General features: G+C 35.9%; 1 protein-coding gene across 2 annotated transcripts in view; it reads right to left on the bottom strand.

The window, feature by feature from the left end:
- Positions 1 to 18,667, bottom strand: part of MED13 (mediator complex subunit 13) — a 270,369-nt gene that overhangs the window by 77,854 nt on the left and 173,848 nt on the right. For both annotated transcript variants that reach the window (XM_048223687.2, XM_026517486.4), the window contains 2 exons: positions 16,677 to 16,911; positions 8,063 to 8,231 (listed from right to left, as the gene is read on the bottom strand). In XM_048223687.2, coding sequence (XP_048079644.1) covers positions 8,063 to 8,139 — 77 coding nt within the window. In that variant the 5' untranslated portion in view covers positions 8,140 to 8,231; positions 16,677 to 16,911. The remainder of the gene's footprint in view (positions 1 to 8,062; positions 8,232 to 16,676; positions 16,912 to 18,667) is intronic.

Here is an 18,667-nt window from a genome sequence, read left to right as displayed (position 1 = left end):
TTCAGAATTTAGCATACAGGGTGCCTGGGTGACTCAGTCAGTTGGGCGTCTGACTCTTGATTTCAGCTCGGGTGGTGGTCTCAGGATTGTGGGACTGAGCCCCACAGTGGGCTCCTCATGCTTGGTATGGAATCTGCTTAAGATTCTCTCCCACCCTTCCCACTGCTCACACACTCTCGCTCTCACTCTCTCTAAAATAAATGGATAAATAAAATCTTTTCCAAGAGGATTCAGAAGACCATTTAGAAAATACCTTTTTTTTTTTAAGATTTTATTTATTTATTTGAGATAGAGAGTGAGAGCACAAGCAGGGCAGTGGGGGTGGAGAGGGAGAGGACCAAGCAAGGAGTCCAACACGGGGCTCGATCCCAGGACCCTGGGATCATGATCTGAGCTGAAGGCAGACACTTAACTGACTGAGCTACCCAGGCGCCCCGGTTAGAAAATACCTTTTACCAATAAACATCATACCAAGCTCAGTTGAGCTTAGAGCCCTAGAAGTGTGCCGTTAATGCAACAGCCATACATGTGACTACTGAGCACGTGAAATGTGGCCAGTCCAAATGGAGTTGTATTCTAAGTACGTAATATACATTAAACTTCAAAAACTTGTTTAAAAAAGATGAAATATCTCAAAAAAAAGTAAACTATCTCATTAATATTCTTTGCATAATTAATTACATGCTAAAATGATATTTTGGATATACTGAGTTAAATATATTTATCTCACCTGGGTTTTTGTTTTACCTTTTTTAATGTGCCTACTAGAAAATTTAAAATTACAGATGTGACTCACATTGTATTTCTACAGGACACTGTTACCTTAGAAGGAAGAAAGAAAATGAGTCCTAAGAAAACACGATGATTGCTCTTCGCTTCCCTAGAAGTTCAGGTTTTCAGAGGTATTGAGGGATCCAAACAAAGAACATCCTAAAGCTATATAAAATGGTTAATAATGTATCTCCAGAGGAAACTTAAATCTTGTATTGCTCACATTTAATTAAGATATTAGAGATAAAAGGACTGTAAAAGCCACAGGTGTAGTGGAAGGTAAACACAGTTTTATGGGTGAAATTTAAAGTGTATTCTTTCATCTATCGCCTTAAAAAAAAAAAAAACCAACCTTGACCAACTTCTTTAGTAAAGCTCCTAAGGTATTATTTTAATTATAAGTGTAAAGGCTCTAGTGTAAATAACACCATCCAAAAGAACTTTCTGCAATGATGGAAATACTTTTTATCTACCTTACCCAATACAATAGCCACTAGTCACGGGAGTACTTAAAATGTAGCCAGTGAAACTAAGAAACTGAATTGTAATTTTATTTTTTTAAGTAACTGAAATTTAAATAGTGGCTACTATCCTGAACAGCACAGTTCTAAAATGCCTTCAAAAGAAAAAAACAGGGATTAAATGTCCTTATTTTGCCCTAAGATTCTAATTACAATTAACTCTATAAATACTTAGGGGTATACTCCTCTTCTTCCTGTGCACTTTGCCTGCTTCACCCCACAAGACCAAAATCTCTTTCTGTGGGCCAGGCTCTTTGCTAATACTTAACCCTTAATTCCAGAACCCAAAATAAGGGTGTGGAACATATAAAACCTGGGGCGCCTGGGTGGCTTAGTCAGTTAAGCATCCGACTCCTGATTTTGGCTCAGGTCATGATCTCAAGGTCATGGGATCAAGTCCCACATGGGGCTCCATTTTCAGTGCAGCCTGCTTGAGATTCTCTCTCTCCCTCTCCTCCCGCTCTTACACATACACGCTCTCTCTCACATAAATAAAATCTTTAAAAAAAAAAAAAAAAAAGAACATACAGAACCAGACATTTGATCCAATCTTTATGTTATATTCCGCAAAGATTTATTCTATCCTATTAACACATACACACACACATATACATGATATATAGATCTATATGGTCTTTTAAAATTGAAGTTAAATAGAGTAAAAATCTCAAAGTAGATTTACCAACTGAACGACATATTTTTTTCCATAGAAATTAAATTAATTATATTTAATTAAACTTAACTGGCCACTCAGCTAAACTGAGTGTTGTTGTTAGTTAATAGATTCAAATGACAAAAAGCCAACTAAACACAAACTTACATTCTTCTTCAAAATAATCTTATCCTAATGTACATTCAAACATCACAAGTTTGTAATGTCTTTTTACTAAAAAGACTACTTAAAACCTACAGTAAGTCACTGGTACTTATTATAGCCATTTACCTGTGGTTTCACTAGCAAACACAGCTACTGCATCTGATCTAGTTTCCTATACTGTAGGAAAACATCTGAACTGTTAAGACAAAACACTGGTCATTCTTTTAACAATACCTGAAGATTTAAAAGTAATTCTTTTAAATTTGTGTTAATTACCCTAGTAACTTCTTAAATTTCTGTGGTTAATTACCTATAGAGTTGAGGGGTTCTTTACAGCTAACCTAGCTATACCACTAGATTTAATTCCATTTCCTCTCTTTCAGTCCCTGAAGATTGTTATAGTTAATCAGACAATTAGCCACACCGAAATCCAGATTATTAGAAGACAAGAATCTATTTAAGGGGGATAAAGGGAGGAAGAATAAAGAAAAGGTCAGGAATATTATTTTATCCTTTGTTCAAATGAAACCAGTTTCACAATACCAATTTCCTTCCTTGACAATTGTGTTAATTCTTTTAAGAGTTTTTCTTTCTTTCTTCCTTTTCTTTCTTTCTTTCTTTCTTTCTTTCTTTCTTTCTTTCTTTCTTTCTTTCTTTTCTTTCTTTCTTTCTTCCTATCTATCTATCTATCTATCTATTTAGAAAGCACGAGCAAAAGAGCCTATCTATCTATCTATTTAGAAAGCACGAGCAAAAGAGCCCACAAGTGGGGAGAGGGGCAGCAGGAGAGAGAGAGAGAATCTTAGACTCCCCAATGAGCACAGAAGCCTTACGCAGAGCCCTAACGGGCCAATCTCATGACCCTGAGATCATGACCTGAGTCGAAATCAAGAGTTGGTCCAGCTGAGCCACCCACACACCCCAGACAATTGTGTTAATTCTTTTTAAGACTGTTTATACAAGTTCTTGGGGCGTGGATGGGTCAATCGATTAAGCGTCCAACTCTTGATTTCAATTCAGGTCATGATCTCAGGGTTGTGAGATGAAGCCCTGTGTCAGGCTCCACACTCAGTGGAGATTCTCTCTCACCTTCCCCCCACACCCCTGCCACTCTGTCTCAAAGATAAAAATAATTTAAAAAAAAAAGAATGCTTATTCAAGTTCAACAAAAAGTGACCTGATCAGTAAACAAAAATAGTATATATGATGCTTAATGGTTTAGCTTCATAATGGGCTAGAAATGCAATTTATAATCCAATCGTTATCTACCTTCCTAATATCATTCCATTGAATTCAATGGAAAAGTAAGTAGTCCCGAACTGTAATTAAAAGCAATTGAGAAACTTATCTGCTTGGTTTTTCCACTTGCTTTTCTAAAGAGAGGGGAGGTAGCAGGGAAGTTCCTACGAAAAAGATTTGAGGAACAGCCTTTATCTGTCCTGGATAAAATCAGTTTTGTACCACAACTATCCTTCAAGAGTAACTCAAAAAAGCATATACTATTTCTGGTACCACTCCACTAATAAAACACAATTTGAATTTAGTTCCCCTTTTATATGGGTCAGCCCACAGAAAAATACTAGTGTTCAATTACGTTAAGGAAATGACAAACAGAATCTATTGGATTCATGGAAATCTCTGATGTGAAAAGTTGCATCTTCTATTAATAACAGCCCATTAAGAGAGCTGCTTTCATGAAGAAAAATAAAGATACTTCCAGTATCTTACAAGGCTCATTGAACACATTCATTTACCTCTACTTCTTTATGAAACACCTTCCATATAGACAGCAAAAGAGCACAAAGAGAATGGTAGAGTGAGGGCAGCAAATACTGGCCACAACATTTGGGAAGCTAACAAGCAAAGGCCAAAAATAGTAACTAGCTTAGTAGATAAAGGCTAAGGGGAAGAAACCAAAATTCAGACTGAATCAAACCCACAGAATCCCAGAATGGCACGGAAGTGAAGACACTGGTAGATCTCTGAAGGTGGATGCATGGCGTAACCAAAAACAAACAAACAAAAAAGAAAGTTCAAATGAGTAAGTCAGACTCCTAGACCCACTTCTCTATCCTGTAGACAGGCTCTTTACATTATACCAGATCAGCAGAAAACTTAGACGTTCACTTCGAACTGGATGAAACAGGAACTCTGCACTTAAGAGATACCAGATACAGCTGAAATGATGTATTTAAAAGAGGAATTAAGTGAAAATCTAAATACCATACAAGTACAGTATTTCCCCAATATAAATATACAAGGACAGCCTGCCTTACCCAGTAGGCTCCCTGAATGTTGGCAGCCAAGCTTATATTCTCTAGTTAGGATCCTGAAGGACTCCTCTGGGAAAACCGATTAACTTAAGGGGATGGGAACAGGGAGGGACACATACAGACAGACAGACAGCTGGGCAACAGGCACCCAATAAAATGGCCAGGTCCTTGACCAATCAACCTACTAAAGCCTGCAACTTCATAGCTACTCACATACAATAGAATTTCCAGTTGCCATTTTAGTGCCCAGAAGCCTCAAGAGTAGAAAAGGAGGTAATTCATACATTCAGGATCCCAAAATACTACTTCTCATATATTCCCTTCTCAGGAAACTACTTGTGGATGGGCACTACCAAAATAGTAAGACCAATAAAAGGAAAAGAAAAAAAAAAAAAGCAAACATGAGATCTAGGAAATTAGGGATCTACAAGGTGACTGCTCTTGAGACAAGCCTATAGAACAACCAGTCCAAACTGGAACAAAAGAATGAAGGGCTCAAATAGAGATATTAATTAACAAGAGAGAGAAAGAGAAAAGAAACTAACAAATTACACAAACTACTTAGAGAGGCAAGATTTGTGTTTCTGGTAGATCCTCTAGGAGGAAATCACCAATAGGTACTTAGATCAGAAGTCAGCAAACTTCATCTGAAAAGAGCCAGAGAGTAAATATTGTAGGCTAAAGATTTTAGGCTTTGTGGGTCCATCTGTCCTATCACAGCTATTTGGTTCTGCTGTAGTATGAAAGCAGGCATAAAATAATCTATAAATCAATGAACATGGCTGTGTTAAATAAGATATTATTTACAAAAACAGGTGACAGGCTATATTTACCCTGTGGAGTGGTAGTTTACCAACCTGACATAGATAATTAAGTGAAAAAAGAGATAATCAGAACACTGAAGAGAACGAAAAGACACAGAGGACATGGAATATAATTCTAATACACTACATAGCTCGGCTACAAATAATATTTGTATAATCATAATATAAACAATAGGTACTGTTTTCACCAACTCTTGTAACCTTATTGGCAAGATAAGAAACAAAGGGAGAAGAGTGTATACAAGTGGCTGGCATGGGGGAAGGAGCGTAAAATGGTTAAACCATCAAAGTCAATAGATTAGGGGCACCTGCGTGGCTCAGTTAAGTGTCTGACTCTTGATTTCGGATCAGGTCATGATTTCAGGTCATGATCTCAGGGTCATGGGATCTAGTCCGTGTTGGGCTTCATACTCTTGGCACAGAGTCTGCTTCAGATTCTCTCTCTCCCTTCTCTCTCCCGCCCTACTTGCACACACACTCTCTAATAAATAACATCTTGGGGGAAAAAAAAAAGTCAGTAGATTAATACTGGATAACTGATAGAACTGAAAACTCAAGAATCAGCATGTTATTTGCTTTTAAATTTTTAAATACGTACATTAGAAGTTAAAAGAAAAGGGAATGCCTCTGAGGAGCACATTTAGTATTTGGCACCCAGACGGCAGCTTTTCATCATTTTAGATCTCCGTTATCTGCTTGACTTCTTAAAACTATGGGGCGCCTGGGTGGCAGGGGCGCCTGGGTGGCACAGCGGTTAAGCATCTGCCTTCGGCTCAGGGCGTGATCCTGGCGTTATGGGATCGAGCCCCACATCGGGCTCCTCCACTGGGAGCCTGCTTCTTCCTCTCCCACTCCCCCTGCTTGTGTTCCCTCTCTCGCTGGCTGTCTCTATCTCTGTCGAATAAATAAATAAAATCTTTAAAAAAAAAAAAAAAAAACTGTATTAATGTATATGCTGAACACTGCTGATTACCAACCTGACATTTATTTCCCCTTCTTCTAATTGCCTATTTAATGTCTCTTCTCCATTTCTTCTTACTAACCAGAAGCCTTATTTTGTTCAGAGTGGCAATGCTCCCACATAAAAAATATTTGTTTCTCTCGGTATAGCCATGATAGGTCAGCTAAAGTCTCCAAGAATGAACCTATTATCTGATCCAAGGGTCACCCCTTCTTGCTTTCTCCCCTCCTCTTCCTGCCTGAATTCACTGTGAGTGAAATCCAGAAGGGCAACACTCACAGGGACCATGTGGACAAAAGCTAAAGGCTAAAGATGACATCACAGAAAACTCCAGGGTACCACAGTCCTTGATGACATTATTGAACAAACGCACCAGTACTGGACTACCTACCTCCAGACTCCGTGCTACTGAGAAAAATCAATTCCTACATAAGCCAAGTAGTTAGGTGCTCTGTCTTTTGCAACTGAATTCATTCCTAACTTGTACAATTTTTTCGTTGACAATAAAGGTTTATGTTCACTTTCAAAGAAGAAGAAAATGAAAGAGCCTTGATTTGTCCAGGCTTATCTACTCATCCATTCTAAAACTAAGAAGAGAAGTTTGAAAATACTCCAGATGCACACTGAAACCAATGGGTACATAAGACATAAAAGACGGGGGCGCCTGGGTGGCTCAGCTGGTTAAGCGTCTGCCTTCGGCTCAGGGCATGATCCCAGGGTCCTAGGATCGAACCGGGCACCAGGCTCCCTGCTCAGCGGGGAGTCTGCTTCTCCCTCTTCTGCTGCCCCTCCCTCCCCCTCCCCCGCTCGTGTGCTACCTCAAATAAATAAAATCTTTTTTTAAAAATACTAAAAAAAAAAAAAAAAAAAAAAAAAGACATAAAAGACGGCATCTCAACAATGATACAACATAACCAAATGTTTCCTTCATATCCTCACATCTTTCAGGGAAAACTAAAAAATTTCCTTTTCTCTCACATCCCATCCTATGGTTTCATCTTTCTTGAAGCCTCACTAATTTAACCAGTGCTTAGGACCAAATCTTCTAAGAGACTGTATCTTATATTTAAATCAGAGAGAACTGGGGCGCCTGTGTGGCTCAGTCAGTTGAGCGCCTCTTGATTTTGGCTTGGATCGTTATCTCAGTGTCGGGCTCCGCTTTTAGCGGGGAGTCAGCCTGGGAGTCTCTCTCCCCATCTCCCCCTTCTCATGCATTCCCTCTCCCTAAGTAAGTAAATAAATAAAAGCTAAAATCAATCAATCAATCAATCAATCAATAAAACACAGAGAACTGTAGCAATCTAAAGCTTTTAACTGAATAGGAAAATAAGTTATCTTAAAGTCTTCTGTGTCTCTATCTGCAACAACTCTACAAATTAGTTTCATAAATTTGCTTAACTCAAAGTTCAAGAATATTACACTCTATGAGTAAACTTATATGGAAAAACACAAAATTTAAATTACTTTAATTAAAGCAAAATTAGAGGTTTGGGAATGAGAAGGGCTAACTCAATCAAAAACACAACCACAGATCACTATCTTTAATAAGTATTAATATTACTTAATTTTAACAGAGTACTGTAAATAAATTTGCACTACTACTAAAAAAGTATACTTCATCGCTTAAGCCTCTGCTTTCATCTCACATTTTTCTATCATCCCAAATCAAAATTTAGGTCACCAGACACACAGCCTATTCCCACTTCAAGAAAATTCTTAAAATGCATAAAAGAAAAAGTCAAGTGGTCAAAGAAAATTGAGTACTTATAGTATTTTGCTGAAGTTAACCTCCTGCGTATGTCTGTAAGAAAGATTGTTTTAGTCCACATTTTCTGTAAAGCTATAAAAATTAACAAACCTAAAGAAAAGTTAAGAGTTTATATAAAATAGCTTACCTTTTATTTATAGGTTTTTCATCTTTTTCATAAGGCTTTACAAACCATTTGCCAATGCGTACAAAGTTCCGGTTCATTAAACACCGTTCCAACAGATTGTGAACTGCTTTAAATAGCAGAGTACGACATTCATAGGAAAGTCCATTCTCCCACACTCCATCTTCCTCTTCTACAACAGAAATGAAAGAAAAAAAAGTAAAATAGTGGCACTATATCTACTCAGAACCAAGTAGAAAGTGTTACTGTTTAAATTCATAAACCCTACTACACCTACTACATAAACCCTACTAAACCTCAGAATATTGAGCTACCACCACTTCAATATATCTCTAGACATTAAAATATCAGGTTTCAAAGTTACTCCGTAAGTAGCAAAATGCCTAAGTGTCATGTATTCCATTAAAGTACCTGAAAACTATTTTCCCACCGCATAAAAACTCAATGATATATTGCAAACATACTGATTTGGTTTCTGTATCAATGTAAAGAACATTTGTATAAGCTAGGAAACATTAAAAACACTCTATACCTAAGATGCCAATTTCTAAGCTGGCTCACTTGTTACTTTGTCCTAATTCCTCCAGTCATTCAGCCTGCCAAAAAAAACTAGCCAGTTAATAATTAACTTAAAACATTTTATGTCCATCAGCATTCTAATCCATGATTCAACTATAAAAATAAGTGATGAATAAAAAGGAAGCTTTTGGCACAGAGCCTAACAAGCAATGCGTTATTAGCCACCTTAGGTCTCATTTCAACCAAATGATTCCCATGATTACTATACAATATAGGATCCTCTACTTGAGGAAGAAATTTTAAAATATAAAGATTTAAATTTTTTTTTTTTAAAGATTTATTTATTTGACAGAGAGAGCGAGATAGCACAAGCAGGGGGAGCAGCAGAGGGAAAGGGAGAAGCAGGCTCCCCGCTGAGCAGGGAGCCTGATATGGGGCTCTATCCCAGGACCCTGGGATCATGACCTAAGCTGAAGGCAGACACTTAACCAAGTGAGCCCCCCAGGCACCCCAGAAGTTCTATTTAAAATTTAAGTCTTTAGGGGTATCTGGGTGGCTCAGTCGGTTAAGCGTCCTCCTTTGGCTCAGGTCATGATCCAGGGTCCTGGGATAGGGCGTCGCATCAGGCTCCCTGCTCAGTAAAGAGTCCGCTTCTCCCTCTGCCCCTCCCCCTGCTCGTATTCTCTCTCAAATAAATAAAATCTTAAAAAAAATAAACAGAACTTCCAATACAAAGTTATAACTACCCTCACTAACTATACAGCCTCAATTAAGCACTTCAAGTTAACATACCAAAAAAATGTTAACATAGTTATTTCTAGATAAGTTTAGCTGTAGTTCAAAAAAATGTTTTATTCTGTATTCATTCTACATTTTTAACGAAGCAGCCAATGAATCCTGCTATAAATAATACTTGACTTTTTTTTTTTAAAGATTTTATTTATTTATTTGACAGAGATAGGAGATAGACAGCCAGCAAGAGAGGGGACACCAGCAGGGGGAGAGGAGAAGAAGAAGCAGGCTCACAGCGGAGGAGCATGATGTGGGGCTCGATCCCAGAACGCTGGGACCACGTCCTGAGCCAAAGGCAAACCCTTAACGACTGAGCCACCCAGGCACCCCAATACTTGACCTTTTAACTTATTATTTCAAATACAATTTAGTACCATTCCATAGCCTGTATACCTTCATAAACATTTTATAAATATGGGTCATCTTTCAATGTGTAAAAAATAAATGATAAAACCCTTTTCAATTCAACACTAAAAATGTCTACACTATACCCATAAAAAATAACTATGATGCTTTTGAATAAAAGCAGAAGCATGTATTAAGAGGGACACATGGTTTATTTTCATAATCTACACAACAAACGGGTAGACTAAACATTAACTAAGAAGCATAATGACAGTGGACTTTAACTGCACTAGAAATTTGTGCCACTACAAAGGTTAATGTTGATTTTATGTTGTTCTTTAAAGTGGTTCCTAAATTAGTCAAGTCTTTCAAGTCAATTAATTATTTTTCCAAAAAGGTAAGCTTTAAAAAAAAATGAAATAAGCTTTAGAAAATGACAATACTTGAGAGGTGGAATAATTTTAAATCATTAATATTAAGCTTTAATATTAAAGAGAAAAAGGTTTTATATTCTATTATATTGTAGACAATCTTATATACATCCACATAAAGCCAAAACTTCACTTCTTTTAAAGAAAAGAGTAGGCTAGGAGAAAAGGGAAATGGCACACAGTGACTTCTTTAATTATTTAAGGGTCTAGATCACAAGTATATCTGTGCGTTGCTGAAAGAAAAAAAATAAATCTTAATCTGCTTTCAGCCTAATCTGATTCTGTCATTTCAAAATTAGTCACATTAAGAATTCTACCTCAAATTGTGATTTATGATTACTATAAAATATGCATGTTTTTAATTTCCAGTTATGCTGGGAATATCTCCCAGCTCTTCATTTCTTTGTAATCTACTTAGTATACTTTATTTTTATTACCCTTTACCTCAAAAATCCTTACCTTCTGAGAAAGCACATGGTTGTAACATTTGTCCTACACAAGAAACCTTTTCCAAAATCTTTTTAACTACTTTTAAGCTTTAAAACCACAAAGATCCAAGACACAAAGCTGTTATCATTACATATCAAAGTTATTCAGTTGCTATAAACTTCAAATATCAGAAAATTATTCATCTAAAACCTGAGAATGAATTTGTCTTCTTCCCACAAAGAGTAAATTAAAAAGTCTTTAGAATAGTAAAAGCCCATAATACAATAATTTACATACATTTTTTACACAAAATTCTGAAGATTTTTATTTTAAAAATCTATCTCAGTTAAACCTGAAGTTAAATGATTTAAGATACAGTTTAAAAATTTAGTCAGTACTAATTTTCAAGCATTTCTCCCTCATTGCTCTAAAGTTTACCTAGGGAAACTCAGGTGAACTTAATGCTTTTATCTAGAGAAATTTAGGTGAACTTAATCCTCATTTTACATTATACCCTCAAACGCCCACAATTTTCATTAACACTAAAGGGGAGTTATGCATAAAACAGAAGGGACCACCCGTTAGGGTTTTCTAAGCCAACAAATATCTGAAGTATATCTTCACCTATACAGCAATAACTAAGCAACTATTAGAGTAAGGCAACAATTTCATTTTTCACTGCTGAGGAAATAAAAAAGCCTGAATGAAAAGCCTGAAGGTTTTTTTTGTTTTGTTTTTGGTGTCTGTGTGTGGGAGGGGGGGGGTCACCTAGAAATAAGAGCCTACTCAGCCAAGCTTCTAATACCCTGATGTTTTAATAACCATAACAAAAGTACTTCTCTACATGTGTATTCCGATATGAAAAGTGAAACGGTACAACCAACCCACCCAAGACAGTGATATGCACCTCTTACACTAATTAAAACCAGTCCTTGAATCTCAACACTGGTATTATAATAGAGAAGGCAGGTAGAGGGGAACACATGGCAAATCTTTACCTAGCTCTTTTGAATTTAATTAACCAGAACCTAATGGAAAAAGTCTGCTTAATGCATTTAAATAAATGTTTTTCTCCTCTTGTATCTGTATCCCCAGAGAAAATAGGTTCAATTTTGTTTATAGTATTTTCCATTGGAACTCTTAGCATTAAGAACTCTTCATCATCATTACCTGAAAAATTTTTACAAAATATTTGAAGAAAACAATGCAAAAGTTCAAATGCTAAGTCTGATTACCATAAAATATTTTCCTGAGATACAGATTATAGTGTTGACAAACTATGCGATAGGTCATCAAAATAATTCTGAGTGGGGGGAAAAAAATGAAAAAACAAAAAAGCTGATACACCTAGTACTCGTATTCAACATTTTTCTCAAAATTGGCATCTTTAAATATCTCCACAGTAATAAACCAGTAAAAAAGGAATCTTTTCCTAAATAATTCTGCCAAGCTTTTAAAACACAACACATACTAATGAATAATGGATGGGTAAAAAATGATAGAAAATACCACTGATTTCCTGAAAGAATAAAGAGAAATGTTTAAATGTCTAATTCACTGTTTGTCTTAAATAATAATTGCCCATTCATAGCCATTCATTCAACAAATATTATTCAGAGCCGTAAGCTGGCAGCATCACTGATCCATGGCAAAACCTGAGAACTCTGGTTTAAAAATCCCCTGAATATATGCTGATCATTATCTTTGATTTGAAGAGTTAAAAGATATATGTTCTTGCTCAAAATGGGCAGCGCACAGAAGAAATATGACAAACAAAATTGTCCCTAGAAGACTAGTCAATATAAAAGTTGGGTCACAAGTAAACTATGGAACAGAAGATAGAAATTAATTAACTCCCTTCAGGCCAGCTGGGGCACACAACAATTTTTTTTTTTTTTTTTTTTTAACTTGGCTAACACTAGATTCCTATGCTTGGCTGCTATTTATCTGTCTGTCAACCCTGTTAAAGCTGCCACTTAAGGTTAAATTCTGCTATAATTAATATCCTTCAATAAAAGAATCTAAAATTAAATTCTAAGAACAACCAATGGCCCATTTAATTTGACAGTATTATGATGAAATTCTGGTACAACGAAAGTATTTGGACAAGTTGCTCAAATCCCATATATATGCCACAGGAGCCAGAAAAAATAACAAATATTTTTAGCCCTGACTGAGTCTGTTTTTTTAGTTCTCAAGGTATCAGTTTTCTCAAATAGTCTCATCACAGTCTAGCTTACTATGATTTTTTTTTAAAGATGCAACCTCAGGAGCGGGAGTAGTTTTTATTTTTATTTTTGTTTTAAGAGAAAGACTAAAAGCCAATAATGACAGCAATAAAATCATAAAAAGTTTAATGCACAAAAGAAAAATACCCAGATAACTCTTCTCCTTCAAGGATGCACTAATGGTAATAAAATAATCTTCCTTTGATGCAAACTAATAGTACATTTAAACAACCAATCAGTCCTATCTATTATAGAGACTTATGACGAGAGGAATTAAGTTAAAATTTTCCCAGCACCAATTTTACACCTCTATCATACAACCACTAAATGAGGTATGCTACAAATTTTAAATTTAAAAAATTATAATATAAATAAATAAAATTTAAAAAGGTGTAATCAGAAGTTTTGTTCCCCAATCCTTCTTCTACCAAAACATATTGATATTGATTCAACTATCCATTCTCTTAAGAGGAAGCAAAGCAAAAAGTTAAAAAAAAAAAAAAAAAAGTTTTTGGCTTTGGGATTCAAGGGACATTTTGAACAAATCTCTTCCTGGAAATGTTACAGTTAAGCCAATACTAGTTAGCAAAAATCCTAACCCAAAAATCACTAGGTCTTTGCAAATTACTAAACAGTGGTGACTTACCACTGCTACAAAACAAGTAAATGAGGGTTTAAAGTATGTATCAAATTAGATTCGGTTTGCTGTAACAGATTTTTACCAGTGAGCAAAAAGGTGAGTTTACATTCTGTTTCTATACCTCATCTACACTTGAAAAGAAAATGACCCAAACACATGCTACATGATATTCAGACAGGCAAAATTTAGAATACACTGTAGAACCTGATCAGACTCTTCAGAACTATCAAGATCATCAAAATAAGGCACGTCTGAGAAAATATCACAATCTGGAATAGCCTAAGGAGACATGACAACTAAATGTAGTATCCTGGATGAGAACACAGGACAGAAAAAGAACTCTGGGTAAAAATAAAGGAAATCCAAATAAAGTACAGGCTTCAGTTAATACCAGCCTAGCAATATGGGTTCATTAGTTGTGAAAAATATAAACAATGTATGATATTAACAACAAAAGAAGCTGGGTGAGGGTTATATAGGAACTTTCTATACTATCTTTGCAAATCCTATGTAAATCTAAAACTATTTTAAAATTAAAAATTTATTTTTTAAAATACACTATAGATGACATAAAAGAAATAAGGGGGTTAAGCAAAGGCAATTCTGTATTTTTATTACTGGATATTTCAGTTAATAAGAAAAACAGATTCTAATCTTTGCAAAATACAATGCCTTCTCTCTTTCCCTCATCAAGAAGGGAAATAACACCATAATCACAAACATTTCAGTAAAAAGATGTGGTAGGTGCTGAACCAAACAGAAGGGCAATGCCTGTGCCTGCAAAAAGCAAGCTCAAACTAAATTAACCAGCTTTTTAGTTACCACCTGGGGCCTTCCGGTTCCCCTCTCCTCAGTGCTACACCTCCACTTGGAACTCAGGATTGCCTCCTGCAGCTGATGCTACCCCTACTGTCCAGCTGCTCTCTTCTCAGGGGAGCTTAAAAGAAGGGAATAGAGTGCCACAGATGGGAAGAAATGAAAAAGGGGTTAGCTAGAGAGACAGAGGCAGACTAATTATCCCAAAAGGGAGGCAGACGGTGTCCCTGGAGCAAAGAAAAGGGCGAGACAAATATACTCCATTTGAAAAGACCTTATTATTCTTTAAGATATGTCTGATTTAAGTAACAACATTCTAAACTAAATGACAAGTTAGGGGGGAAAAAGAGCGAAAACATTACATAAATACCACTGACTACACACATTGTACAGTACAGAACAGGCTCTGGAATGGTAATTATGATTATACATACTACTCCTAATATATTTTGCTTTGCTATTTCAATTGCTTTCACTCTGATAAATTTTTTAAAGTTAATTATCATTCAACGGCATTCAACAAAATCTAACAATTAAAACCTAATCTTCCAAAATTATATTCATTCACATTGAAGATCACTATTTTAAACTACAGGTATTATTATTTTTTTAAATTATGCAAAAAAGCAAAGGTAAACACAGAAGCAATTTTTTAAACTGTAGCCCAGTTTTAGGAGAAAACATATTTAACTCATAACATGAAATTCAGGGGGGAAAATCCACATAGTACTTTAATCTACATCAAAACAGCTCACATTTAATTTTAATAGGCTTTCAAAACACTAATCCTACTATGGTAAACCTACATACTACACATTAGTCCTACTACGGTAAACCAAATGCCACACATCTGTTAAAGTTATCTTCAATTCTACAAAATGTATCACATGGAATCTGGGGGAAAAATGGTCTGTTCAAATGCTCTGCCAACCTTATTAATACTGAAATCCCCAAGTCAGCATTATAGTTTATCAACTAGTTTATACAGTTTATCAATACATTAAAACAGTCTCCAAACATTGTAGTTAAGGTGTTCTTTATGACCACTTAAAATAAAGAATAAAATAACTCCAGCGTACCAAAGTCAATATAAGAAAAAGGAAGCCGGCAAGCTTAATAAAATTTCATATCCTGATATGTATGTATACATCATATACTTGTGCATACACATACATATGTAAACATATCACTTTACATATTTAGAACTACAATGCATTCTCAGAACTAAGGATTAATATCTCCAGCAGGGATCTTAGTAGGAAAGCTAGAAAAGCTGGAAAGCATTTATCATAAAAGAATTGCAAACACTCTTAAAAATAAAGATTAGCACTGAAAGGTTTGTTCATTAGAAGGTAAAAGGAACTATCAAAACAAATGGAACACAGACATTCCTACAGAAATGTTAGTCTTACTAAGGGCTTAAGACAGTCACCTGGATTACATTACACCCAAAAATAAAATAGGTCTTATAGGTCAAATGGACAATAATAGAAACTTCAGAGTACTCAATTTCAATTAAGAATGCTTATTTTAGTTATCTAAAAATCCTAAATTTACGTGTCAAGAATCATTACCAAACATCTTGCTGAAGTCGCTGGTACCTTGCAGCAAATAACTAATAATTTACACCCCTATCATCAAAGATTTAGTTAACAGTGTTAGAGTCTCAAGCACAAGCTTCAATGACTACATGAAGAGCTATAGTTTCTCTTTCTAAAGTAATACTTGGTCCTAAAAATTCAAGAAATTAAGATAGAAGTAGTCTTACTGATAGGTTCATAATAAAATTATTTCTGTGTACTTCTTCAGATCATGATTCCATGTCCTATAAAAGCTAAACAAGTTGACACTGGTCTCATTTTAGTGAGACTTTGAAGGAACAGTATCTAAAATAAAAGAATCACTCTCTAAGAATAACAAAATTAACATATGCTTTCATATGTTAATATAACCACAATTAACAACAAAATAAATATATACCTTGAAAAAAACACATGAGAAAGTTACAACATTTCTAGATACTCCTATAACTGTCTGCATATTCATACAGAAGAGAGCAGTGGCAGAATGGACTCAAACAGTGAATTACAAATGCCTGCAAATTACTTTGTTAGGAACTTCATGCTCCCCCATTCCATTTTTCTTAGGTAACATGCCTTCCCTGTGCCATGTCTGCAAGAAGGAAACTGGGTGGTAAAAGAACAAAGTTATTCAATGCTAAAATCTGCCATAATATGGGTAACTTAAGTAAAATAAAATAACCACAGTGCAATATAACAGTAAGCTAAATTTTTATCTGGCTTCACACCTAACAGTGTTTCACCAAAAAAAATTTTGATCTGTAATATAAATGACTTTTAGGAAAAGTATACAATGTTGCTATATATCATTAGTTAGAAATGATAAGTTGCTTTCACCTGACAAGTCATGGTGAATAAGGTCAGCAAAATTGGGGTCTTCACCCCACCAAAATATCCACAATTCTCTTCTTCCAGGTCTCTGATCTCGCCGCCAAACACCAAGTACATCTGCCTTAAGGCAGCGACTAAAACTGCTCAAAATGGGGTCTTCCTCTGTCACCGGAAACAGAATAGGGGCAGAAGTTGGGCCTTGCCACACATATCTTTTCCATTTAATTCCCGTCAAGTCAGCCTAAAGAAAAGAAAGCATGATTATTACTGCATATTCACTCAAAGTCAATAGTAGGCAATCTTAAAGCCCCTTATTTCATTGAAACATTACAATTTTTCAATGTATACTAAGGTGTTAAAGCAGACTGACCAAAAAAAATGATTCTTTGATCATTCAACAACCAAAAATTTAAGGAAAGGAACAAAAACAGCTAAAATATTAACACTGACATGTCACTGAATAGCAATAAATATGTGTCCCAAAGAAAAATAAAAGAAACTTAACAATGTTAAATATAAACATGTAATTTAATATTGCACACTTAGCAAACATTTCCTCTAAGTTCTGTTCCAACCGGTCGCGTTTATTCCCTGGTGTCACACTTGTTAACAGAAAATTAATTTTTAAAGACTCATCATTCCATGTTTATAGAAGTGATGGCTCTAATGAAAAGAAATGTGAACTATTACTGAAAAAATTGTTAGTTCTTCATGCATCCCTTTTAGGAAAAGTGAAATAGGTGCTCACAAAGAACTGTCAGATTTGTACTAGTCTATTTTCAAAGAACCTGATCCTAAAAGTACCAAAAATAGAGTCAGAGAGGATAGAAATGTAAAACCTGCTGCTATGTTTTGCTGCATCTGAAGAGATGCTGATTAATGGACACTGTACAAGAAAACATTTTATAAGAGAGAAGGGCATTAAAAATCCCAACTTGGCACGGTGAAAGAAATTCGAAAGAGGGAATCCAGTAATTCTTTAACTTAGAGGGGCAAAGCATAAGCTGCCAAAAATGAAACTGCTGATACATGACTGGCAGTTTACACTTGCCAACTAGTTGTGCTCCGCCCACTCAGTTCACTTACCTATCACATACTCCCTTAATATTTCTCCTAGCACACAAAAAAATGAAAAAAGAAAGTCACTGAAACTTGAAATCATGGATGAAGCTGAGCTACTGTCCAACTGAGGACTAAATATTTGCAACAGTTGGTAGTTTTCAAAGTCTTAACTTGGATGTTCCCAGAACTGGGCCAACCTATACAATTGTCATTCCTGCATCCAACTTCCCTAGACTTTTCAATAAAACGAGGAGCAGCCTGCTGAAAAGTATTCTAAAAACGCAAGCAAAACAAATACAAAAAAAAAAAAATTAGTACAAAACCATAGAACCTCCTCCATTAGTCCGTTTCACTCTCACACAAACATAATGTTCTAATAAAAGCAAGATGGCTAGAAATTGTCAAAATGGCAAACTGTTTTCAAAGTTTAAAGAAAAAACATATGAAATGGAATCTACTGGTTTTTACAGAGAGATCTGAACTCATCGAAGGGAGAAACTAATCTTGTCTTAGTTTGACTCATTAGAAAATGTAAAACGAGAAGAGATTTTTGGTACAGAAGTTCCGGTGTCCTGTTAATTGGGGGAAACCAGATTACCAGAGTGAGGCATAAAGGCACTGGGAAAATGGGCAATAATGGAAAGTGGTAAGAAGGGATACATGGTCAAGAAGGAGAAAAGCAGTAGTTAAGCACGAAACACAGAGGGAAATGTGAGTGTCCTGCCAGATAAGAAGCACAAGTTGAAGACAAGACTACGGTGAGGAAGAGTCGGAAACAAGAAAAAAGAGCCAGCACTCCTAAACCAGAGCCTAGGATGGTGGGTGAGCAAACGTGTTTCCCGGGGTTGGTGCGAAGCTCCGCCGCCGCGCCGGCTCCGGCTGGGCCTAGCCTGGGGACTCGGGCATCTGGATCAGACCCGGACCCCCTCCCCCAC

Source organism: Ursus arctos, unplaced genomic scaffold, assembly GCF_023065955.2.
Source record: "Ursus arctos isolate Adak ecotype North America unplaced genomic scaffold, UrsArc2.0 scaffold_24, whole genome shotgun sequence".
Classification (NCBI taxonomy): domain Eukaryota; kingdom Metazoa; phylum Chordata; class Mammalia; order Carnivora; family Ursidae; genus Ursus; species Ursus arctos.
Note: the sequence above shows the minus strand (reverse complement) of the source record. Positions and strands in the feature narration are given on the sequence as shown.